At 35.8% G+C, this 10,528-nt stretch overlaps 2 protein-coding genes across 2 annotated transcripts; one reads left to right on the top strand and one right to left on the bottom strand.

Moving 5' to 3' along the window:
* Nucleotides 1–27: 27 nt before the first annotated feature.
* On the bottom strand, nucleotides 28–6,628 carry LOC110684320 (chaperonin CPN60-like 2, mitochondrial). The gene is made up of 18 exons (XM_021860761.1): nucleotides 6,563–6,628; nucleotides 6,455–6,476; nucleotides 6,053–6,184; nucleotides 5,585–5,744; nucleotides 4,418–4,593; nucleotides 3,943–4,038; nucleotides 3,751–3,855; nucleotides 3,500–3,586; nucleotides 3,293–3,382; nucleotides 2,956–3,036; nucleotides 2,812–2,880; nucleotides 2,665–2,742; nucleotides 1,621–1,716; nucleotides 1,444–1,543; nucleotides 1,230–1,333; nucleotides 1,039–1,144; nucleotides 450–528; nucleotides 28–308 (listed from the first exon to the last, which is right to left on the bottom strand). Exons 1-18 carry the CDS (start codon nucleotides 6,589–6,591, stop codon nucleotides 206–208), a joined length of 1,713 nt encoding a protein of 570 aa, XP_021716453.1. The 5' UTR covers nucleotides 6,592–6,628; the 3' UTR covers nucleotides 28–205.
* A 953-nt stretch (nucleotides 6,629–7,581) lies between these two features.
* Nucleotides 7,582–10,494, top strand: LOC110684322. Its single transcript, XM_021860764.1, has 2 exons — nucleotides 7,582–7,746; nucleotides 9,850–10,494. The coding sequence occupies exon 2, from the start codon at nucleotides 9,887–9,889 to the stop codon at nucleotides 10,115–10,117; it is 231 nt and encodes a 76-aa protein (XP_021716456.1). The 5' UTR covers nucleotides 7,582–7,746; nucleotides 9,850–9,886; the 3' UTR covers nucleotides 10,118–10,494.
* Nucleotides 10,495–10,528: the final 34 nt, after the last annotated feature.

The raw sequence follows: 10,528 nt of genomic DNA on the forward strand, positions 1-10,528 counted from the left end.
AACTAATAACACATGAGGATGCGGTGTTTTGCACTTTCATCTAGTTTCTATTTTTATTAAAAAAAAATGTTATTCAGATGACAGGTTAAGAATGCAACTTCCCGAAATAATTTTTTAGATGCTCGAGGTCTAACATACTCCACACAAAGGGAGAATAACATCAAAATCAAGAACAAATTTACAAAAGAATTGCTGAAGTAAATTATCACAAGTCCATCTGATCCATGTCTGGCACACGTTGTCCAACACTGCTTTGTTCTGAATGCTCGATAATAATAGCTTCCGTTGTGGTCAGGAGGGAGGAAACACTGTCAATCAGAAAAGAAACGACTTACATTCTGTAAGAATGTATAATAGAAATATAGAAATGACTTACATTCTGTAAGAATGTATAATAGAAATATAGAATACTCCAAACAAAAGCTAATTGTGCTCAGGTGAGTCCCTACCTTGCAGCATCAGCCAAAGCTGTTCTGATTACTTTAACAGGATCTACAATTCCTGCTTGTATCATGTTTACATATTTACCTGCATCAACAGAAACGGACAGCAAATGTAAGAAGCTCTACTGGTAAACCTGCAAGTCTACAACACCAATGTCTAACCTTTCAAATTGGTTAGTCAGGGAGGCTCAGGTACATTGGCTTTGACATAGATCTTATAGTTGCATTTGGGCCGAACCTTTTTCAGTAACTTTTTCTAGTGGTTTCCGGTTTCAAATGTATTTAAGAACCTAAATTTAAGGGCATGTCCACTAGAAAGAAAAGTCAGCCCTAAGAAACAATGCCTAGGGATGGCTTTGGAATGTGTATCTTTTTTTGTTTTGGGTTTGTTCATTTTTGATACATTAGGATTGTAAAGTTCAATCTTATTTTTTTACTTTTGTGTGACGAGTGCTTTTTTTGTATTAAGATTTGGTTCCATTATTAAATAAACTAAATACGAAAAAAAAAAAAAAGAAGAAGAAGAAGAAGAAGGGGAGGGGGCATTGCCGCATTGGGTAGAAGGTATAGATGAAAAGACCATAAAAGAGGATACCTTTGGATGCATCATAGCCAAAATTGTGATCATTCTGCTCCAACAACTTGCCAATTACCAGTGAGGCTTCACCTCCAGCATTCGCCACAATGGTGAATGCAGGTGCCTAAAGATTTTTCAGATTCAATTATAAATAGACATAGATACACTCCCCAGAAGACAAGAAAATCATAATGTACGCAAAAGGAAACCTTAAGAGCATTTTGGACTATTTGAACCCCTCTTTTCTGGTCTTCGTTTTTGGTCTGGATATCATCCAGAGCTTTTGTTGCATAAAGGAGAGAAACTCCACCACCTGTGATTAATACTCGACATGAAAATGAATGTGTGAAAGATGGTGAAAGAGATTAGTCAAGAAAGGCCATATTTTTCTCCAGTGTATATATTGTATAAATGTAGACTCACCAGGTACAATACCCTCCTCCACGGCAGCTCTTGTCGCGTTCAGAGCATCAATAACCCTATCCTTTCTCTCGCCGAGTTCAGCTTCACTAGCACCTCCAACCTGTGCAATGAAAATATGTATATTTAAAAAAGTCCCAGTAAGAGAAATCAATCTTATTTCGGAAAGATAAGGAGGACCTTGAAGACAGCAACACCACCAGAGAGCTTTGATAACCGCTCCTGTGCCTTCTCTTTGTCAAATGTTGAAGTACTATTCTCCATGGAAGTTCTAAGCTGCGAAAAAAAAAATAATATTAAATCTCTTGATTCATACCTGGCAGTTTCTGCAGCTCATACATATAGAGGACTTCATAGCAGAAGTACACAATAGATCCTGGACAATGATAAAGTCTTAAATCCTAAATATTGCTTCTCCTTGGGCCTTGTACTATTATTTTATAATTCTCATCAAATTATCCCCATTGCCTTTGTTTTCTTTCTTCTATCAGCAAGAAATAATTTATATTATCATTAGCAAACAGGAACTCCTACAATGTACAAAGCTTTACACCCATTGTTAAAAGACAGTAAAGGAGGAGAAAGGATTTCTAGCAACACTCTCATCTGAATAGAATGTTGAGGCTGTGAGCTTTCAATGTACAAAATATTCAAGAAGCTTTCAGGGATTGATAGATCCTGTTATCCTTTTTTTCCCAAGTAGCTCCTCCAGCAAGCAGGCAAGTTAAAAGGCTACTAAACTTGGGAAGCCCATTTGTTATCATTATGCTGGCACTGCCTTGCACCACATAATCATCATTATATAAAACTTAGAAACCACTTCAACAATATGACCATCGCATGCCACAGTGACAGTTCACAGTTGTACTCTTTCATCAAACAATGCTGAAATATGTCTATATATGCATTCATGGACATAGCCGATTCTTTAATTTCCCAGAGCAAGTTTCATGGTAATACGAGGAACAAAGTTACAATACATACACTTCCTCCATTCTTTTAATATTGTAATGTTTGCACTTTTGACACTGTTTACACAATTTTTTTTTTAACTACATATTGTAGTTTATATGTAAGGGAAGGAGCAGTCATGTCAGGTCTTGTTAGAATTTTCTCGAAATATGCTTTCACAAAATCAACTTTATATTATTTTAACCATAATATAATCACAGATAATTAAGGTTTAAACTGTGCTAGTTTGATCGTACAAAGTTAACAACATACCTCTTCACAGCGCTCCTCTATCACCTTCTTGTCTCCGCCTCCACTTAGAACAATTGTGTCGTCCATAGAGATAGTAACCTGTCCCAATCCAAAGTCAGTTCTCAAAAGAAGAATTTTACACTAAGATAAATGGAAGCAAATACAAACCTTTTTAGCGGCACCAAGCATTTCAGCTTTAATCTTGTCCAGAGTCAACCCACGCTCTTCTGAAATAACCTGAAGAGTAAAATAATCAATAATATAACTAAACATGTTAAAAGTGCCCCAATACCCAATATGCAAATGCCACACCTCTCCTCCGGTAAAAACAGCTAGATCATCTAGGTTAGCTTTTCTGCTTTCTCCAAACCCTGGAGATTTAATGGCACAGACCTACAAGAAAGCATATAACAAATGACCAAAATTGTAATGAACTAAAAGTTGAAATTCTAAGGATCTCATATCATTGTAAAAGTTAGCAACTCAAAAGCAATGGACGATTCTTAAAAATCATATATCTTAGGTAGGTAACACAAGCATATCTTATCTAACATCAAAGACCTAGCAGTTGCACACTGATAAGGCACTCATAACGCTTACAGCAACAAAAGCTGGTATTACAATTCAGGTGTAGTACTAGTAAATTCACCTTAAGTCCAGCTTGATGCTTGTTAAGAATCAGCAAAGTGAGCGCATCACCCTCAATATCTTCCGCAACTATTAGTAGAGGCCTTTTCCTCTACCACCAAATCCATATCAACAAAACAAAATTATTCAACCACTAAACAAAGATTCACCTAACATTTCAGAACACCTTTAGTAGGTGAACAAGAAATTTTTTCAAAAGAAGTCAAACCTCAAGAGCCAACTCCAATACTTTAACGAGGGAACCCACGTCTGAAAGTTTCTTCTCGTGGATAAGAACCAAAGGATTCTCAAGTTCCTGTTGCATATGCATTAATATTAAATCTTCTACCAAATAAGATGAAAAAAGTCTAGTCTGCCTACTCACAAAGCACACTATGCAGAACTGCAAGGACTTAATCCATATAAAGAATATTTGAAGCAGGTATTCATATTACTGGCAGATGGAAGTATGGAACTTACACATTTCTGGGTCTTCTGATCTGTAATGAAATAAGGAGAAATATAGCCCCGGGCTAGCTTCATGCCCTCCACTACCTCCAATTCGTTATCCAACGTGTTTCCATCCTTAAAGTATAAGTGCACCACAAATGTGATTTAACCTTCTTCAAGTAAATTGAAATAGCATGGAAGAACATCAAGAAATCTACTTACAGAAACGGTGATTACACCTTCCTTGCCAACTGTCTCCATTGCCCTAGCAATAAGCTCACCAATTTCACGCTCTCCATTGGCAGAGATAGTAGCCACCTGTTACACAAGAATGATAAATTTTCAATATAAGGACACCATATGAGTTACATACATGCTTTTATTCGTACCATTTCACAAAGAAAGACACAATCTGAAAAAGAATTAACTGAAAGTTTTCAATCTAAGCTGCAAAGTTCATAATCTAGTGACAGGATGATAATTGCAAATTTATTAGGAATCTACATGATTGCACCTAAGACTGTCAAGAATTTCAAGGTCCAACCTCCCTTCAATTTTTCCTTGTTGATTTAAACAGCTCCTATATAGTGTAAGTCTTGCAGATCAAACTGGAAGGAGTTTGCTGTGCCCTTGAAATTGACAAAGATGTGTACAAGAATATAGATACATTGCTTAGGATATTCCTCTAAGAAGTTACCTGTGTGATTTCCTCTGGTGTGCTTATCATCACTGCTTTGCTCTTCAAATTGGACACTACAGCATCAACTGCCATAGTGATCCCAGTTCGCAGATCCATAGCATTTACACCAGCAGCTATGGATTTGCACCCTTCCACCAATATTGCCTGCGTCAACACAGTAGCACAAGTTGTTCCTGGACCACAAAGAATAATGCCTTAATTCAAAGGTACAATACATATTGACTCGAATGAACATGAGAGAATTGTCGATAATGCTTCTCTGCAAATTGAAAGCTAGTTCAAAGCATTCAAATATCAAGAGCCAAACAATAAAAAATCTCAACATAGGAGAAATGAAAAAAAGTAAAGTATGGAATGCGTGAATGACCATATTGCACTAAGAGAGAAAGATGATGTTTGTATATCTATCACTAAATCAACAATATCAAAATCACCCCAATGCCACAAAACAAGTCCTGCCAGGGCAGGATAAGGGACATAACCAATTGCTGAGATTATATTATTTCTATGCTTATTGGTAAAACTATTAACTGGCCTATGAGTTTTTTTGTAGTAATACGGTACTTAAAAGAGTTATAAGTGATCTTAGAGTTACAAACTCGTAACTCCTAAAAAGAAAGACAAAATATGATAGAATAGTGAACATTCTAGGAGCAAACTGTCCTAGGCATTGTGATAACGGTGTTCATAAAGCCAGATATCATGAAATCCAAGTTCCAAGAAAACTTGGTTGATCTAAGTGATAAATATGTGTTTAGAGCATTGCCAAATCAAAATCCTGGAAGTGCAATCAACTCCCCTCCCCTTACAAACCCCTCTCCTAGAAAAACGAGAACAATTCAACTCATTTATAGATTTAAACAAGTTCTTCAATCTGGAAGACATGTCAATTGGTGCGGTATGAGCTATAGGCCTAAAGCATGGCAAGGGAACTAACAGAGAAAGTAACTTACAGTTTCATATGTATTCTCAAACACAGAGGAATTTTCTATCAAACTCACTGATCTACTCAACAATGGGCAGTTAGATATTTAATTACTTATAACCTCATAAAAGCAGTTAACAAATATATGAGGCAATGCAAAGCTTGCAAGACTTTAAAAAAATTCAGCTTGAATCAAAAGCCAGAACAAAGGACTAAATGGGATGGAGTAAGATAATCACCATCTCCTGCAACGGTATTTGTGGCCTTTGCAACTTGTTTTACAAGCTCTGCACCAAGATTCTTCGTCCTGTCACTGAACTTAATGCTCTTGGCAACTGTAACACCGTCCTTTGTTACTTTAGGTTCTTTAAAGCTCCTTTCAATAACTACATTTCGACCCTAAATCAACATACAAAGCAAATAAATATTAAGATTCCAGCTATCTTCTATTCTTCGGCACAAAATATAGTGACAATATGATATTTATAAAAGCATGATCCATAACTCCCTCTAGACATAATCTTAATGTTTTTCTCAACTCATTCAGCATACTGTTTACTCGATTGAACTGCAAACATCGTGCTTATCGCAAAGTAATAATACAACCCCCCCCCCCCAACACACACACACACAAGTAATGCATATATTTAGGCATACAACTACTTTCAGCCCACTTAGTAAATGCATAATGGACTCAGGGTTTATACCTTTGGTCCCATAGTAACCTTCACAGCTTCAGCAATCTCATTAACCCCTTGCAGCATAGCCGCCCGAGCTCCCAAACCGAAATTGATATCTTTTGCACCATAATTTCTACTAGATATTATTCTACTGTTCACCTACAAATTCAAACAGAAAGGAGACTAAAAATCTTGCAAACGATCACAAATTTATACCCAATAAGTTAATATTATATCATATCAATAATTTTTTGTGCATTCACTAAACCCCATTTCCCGAAATAGATTAACACAACGAATGCAATAAAAATATCTTTTGATCAAAGTCAATCTTTTAGGATCAAAATGTCAATATACAGAAATCAAGATTTAATCTTTTTACTCTAATCTAGCATTTGAAAGACTAAAGTAGAGAAAGGAAGATAATACCAGTCGCTTTGAAGCAGAGGACCTGCACAATAAAGATTAGAAAATCAAAATTAAGGCATTGTTGATGATATACTTTTAAATTTGCGCAGTATTGAGCAAAAACAAGACCTGATTAATGAAGATGCAGCACGAAACATTGTAATAGTTGGGAGAAATTTGGAGTGGGGAGTATTCAGTAGGGTTTAAGAACAGTCGCACAGGAATGATGCCAAGTCTCACTGGAACAGTTTACAGTTGAGAGGTTTAAGAATTTTGAGCTTTGAGTGCTGTTTCGAGGTTTTTGGGTTCCGGGTTTACTTAATTTAGACCCGAATCCATTACTGTCAAGTTCAGTCGATGTGTCTAGAGTACAAGATGTGGAAGTTATTTAATTGGAAGTAAAAAAAAAAAAAAAAGAAAAAAAGAAAAAAGGTAGAAGAAATTTCAAGCTAAATTTGGGTTCAGCGACTTAAGAACGAGGACCCTCTCATGTTCGAGAATGCAAGATGTAGGATGGGTTGTGACTCGTGAGTCGAACTCAAGTTAAGGTCTTGTTCTCATACGTTTATTTTCAGTTCAGTTTAGTTCAGCTCCTAATTTCCTTCTTTTATAAAATATTCAGTTAAGTCTATGAGAATATGCTCTAAGTTGTGTAGATTATTTGCAAGCATACTCATTGATGCAAAGTCTACTTAAATTTTGTCTAATTTGAATGCAACCTAGGTCAAACCCCAATGAAGGGAAAGCTCTCCCAACAAGTAATAAAACTAATAATGTATTTCAAGACCTTAGTTAAGTTAGAACTCAGGTTAAGGTCTTGTTCTCATACGTTTATTTTCAGTTCAGTTTAGTTCGGCTCCTAATTTCCTTCTTTTATAAAATATTCAGTTAAATCTATGAGAATATGCCCTAAGTTGTGTAGATTATTTACAAGCATACTCATTGATACAAAGTCTACTTAAATTTTGTCTAATTTGAATGCAACCTAGGTCAAACCCCAATGAAGGGAAAGCTCTCCCAACAAGTAATAAAACTAATAATGTATTTCAAGACCTTACTTAAATTAGAACAACTTTCTTACCGATCGCCAAACTAACTACTCATTGGTGAGATCTTGTTGGTGATTTAATTTGAGTTGAATCAGGCACGGCAGTTACTAGCCCAACGTGTGATTAAACTGTACTCCGTAGCCAAAGAACTGAAAAGAGCAAAGACCTTCAATTCTATATTCCGCAGTTACTTTCGCACAAGAAACAACCAAAACTCAATTGAAAGTATCAGCAAAACATCCGAGCAACCCTTTGGAACTTCAGGTCATTTCTCTATCTCTCATTCTCTGTGTCTTTCTTTCTTTCTGTCAATCTCTCCCTACCCTAGATCATGTTGTTTATTTGATGGGATCTTAGATTTTTAAAAATTTTGATTTTTTGATACAATAACCCTGTGCCCTTGTTCTTGTTTGTTGTCAATCAAACTAGTAAAGTTGGAATTTTGGCAATGGATGATTTTTAATGTAAACTCTAACTTTATTGGGGAATTTTAACATGGGTTTTGATGGAAAAACTTAGAAATGCCCAAAAAAGAGAACTGATGATTCAAGATGTAATTTTTCCTTAAATTTCTGAAGTAACTCACTGGATTAGATGGTGAAATGTAAAAATCTAAACTTTGGTTTATAGTATAATGATACATAATAGTTATTTCCAATACTCAATGCCCTTTGACTTGAGTTTTTGAATTTGTGGATGATAAAATTCATAATGTTTAGTTTACCAGATAGTATATATACCTAATTACCATGGATGATTCCACTATGTAGGGTTTGTGAAATAGTTGTATTACTGTATTACTTTGCTTCTCTTCTCAGTTCTTACAAGCGGATGCTAAAAATATGGGTGTTGTTTGTGCTTGTAATTCATTCTCTACTGAAATTATATAGATTTTATATATGAATACTACAATAGAGTTTTGTGCTTGTGTTTTTTTTTTTTTCTTGACATCATGTTTCATTTATGCCGCTTTACGCAAAAATTCGTGTCTGCTTGATGTTGTAGACATTGCATTTGTTCTTTAACAGCTCAGACAAACACTTAATTACATGCTTGAAATTATAGGAACTCGAGCATTGCTTTGATGTTTTGTTCATTGGCTGACCCGTCTTTGATGTAGAATGGTTTTCTTGTAGGCCTTTAGAATTGGACATCCACCTTGTTAGTAGGAACTAAGAACTATCTAGAGTTTTGAACTCTTTGTACCCATCTTTTCCTTGTGTTAGAGGCTTTGTGCATAATATGTGCTTAGTGTTGGATACTTTTTAACAATTTAATGGTCAACCTATGTTATTGTTGATTGAGATGCATTTAGTTTGCCAATTGGTGGTTCATTTTTTACCCAAAAGATGAGATTCTTGGTTTAGTCTTTCTGACTGACAAAGAATAATCTTCCTGGCAGCTCAAAATATGACATGTATGGGGGCAGCATGAGTCTTGAGTGCTTGAATTTCTTCTCAATCTTTGCCTCTTTTTACCTTATTTTTCCTTAAACTTATTATTGTCCTGATGATTTTGTGCTTGTTGGTGCCCAAAAGTCCCAACTCCATGAGTTTTATATACATCGTATATGCTTTGCTTATACTAAGTGACCATGATTTTGCGAGTTACAGGACTTTCTATTTGTTAGGTGTTAGCTGGAAACACCCAGGTCGAAGTGTGGCCGCAATTCAGATAATAATTCCATTTTACCATATCCACGTGCAGTCGCATTCACACATATACAAATAGCATGTTTGGTCTTTGAAATGGATCAAATCATTTTGAGATTAGATACATGATTTAATTCTGGTAAATAATGTGGAATAAATCTGTGACTATGTAACACAGTAATTGATGACCAGCCTTCACATGATCGCCTGAGTTGTCATACGAGGACGTGTTTAGGTTTTTTAAGTACTCAAGTTAGCTTATAAATCCATTATGTTCTTGCATACATGCTTTGTCTTGATGGTTAATAAGATCTATGTGATCATATTCTTTTGCAACTCATCAACCTGAAACTTTGTGTATAGTTCTGTAGTTTGAGATTTAGGAATTCCTGCACTTAAAAGGAAGTTAAGTAGTATGCTGGGACCCTAAGCTTTCATATAAATACATCTGCATATATCTCTATCTCAAGAACTATAAAAACAGTTATCTATCTTGCTGGTGGAGCAGGATCTGTGGTGATTTAGATATATTCATCTCACCTATACTAGCTGAAGCTGTTTCCTATAGTATCATGACAGGGTTTGTTTCTGCAAGAAAGTGGTAAATACACGAATAAATAAAAATGACCTAAAAGCAATTTAATAAGTTCTTTAATAACTTGATTGTCCTGTAAGTTACTGTAACCTTGACATTATTATGTTACATGTTATACAGAAAAGGCTATTGAGTGCTTGTTTTGAAACACAAGGCTATGGAGGTAAAACCAACTGTTGCCTTGAGGGCAATGCTTGTCGGAGGAATAGCTGCTTTTGCAAAAATAGCTGGTGCAATGAAAGCTGCAGGAGGTGTTAAGTTGGGAGCCGCTGCTGCTGCTATGACTGCAGCAGCAACTGCCGCAGTTTCTGGATCAAAAAAGGATCAACCAGATGCCTCTGGATCAAAACAGAATCAACCAGATGCTTCCAAGCCGCCTGCCAAGTGACTTCTTGGACCGCCTTTTTCCTTACCTCAAATATTCATTTACAATGATGGCCAGTTAATAATACCGATGAGTACAATAGTTAGTGTTCCTAAATTTTATGGCAGGAATGCACTGATTGTATAGCTCATGGTTCTTGTAGTTTGCTAGGAATGAACTAGTCTTTTTGAAGGAACTAGTTCGTTTATGTGACTGTATCTGTAAGAGGATGTGACTGTTGCCATGAATGTAAGAGTATGTGTAAACCAAATTGTATGGACAGATTTAAATCTGCAGCTTGCCTCTTATACTCAAGTTTTTAGTGGCAGGTGCAGATAAATACTTGCAGAGAATTTTAACTGGTATTGTTTGGCAAGTATATTAATCCCTCTATTTCATAATGTTAGTCCCATATACTATTTTGGGCGTTTCAAA

Source organism: Chenopodium quinoa, unplaced genomic scaffold (assembly GCF_001683475.1).
Source record: "Chenopodium quinoa cultivar QQ74 unplaced genomic scaffold, ASM168347v1, whole genome shotgun sequence".
Taxonomy (NCBI): Eukaryota; Viridiplantae; Streptophyta; class Magnoliopsida; order Caryophyllales; family Amaranthaceae; genus Chenopodium; species Chenopodium quinoa.

What these genes read in the sequence shown, in the direction of transcription:
- LOC110684320 (XM_021860761.1), bottom strand. Translation starts at nt 6,591, where the DNA reads ATGTTTCGTGCTGCATCTTCATTAATCAG. An exon ending in TAGTCCAAAATGCTCTTAAG is followed by an intron (nt 1,145 to 1,229) that starts GTTTCCTTTTGC and finishes AAAAATCTTTAG; the next exon opens with GCACCTGCATTCACCATTGT. An exon ending in TGGCTATGATGCATCCAAAG is followed by an intron (nt 529 to 1,038) that starts GTATCCTCTTTT and finishes CTGTTGATGCAG; the next exon opens with GTAAATATGTAAACATGATA.
- LOC110684322 (XM_021860764.1), top strand. Translation starts at nt 9,887, where the DNA reads ATGGAGGTAAAACCAACTGTTGCCTTGAGGGCAATGCTTGTCGGAGGA.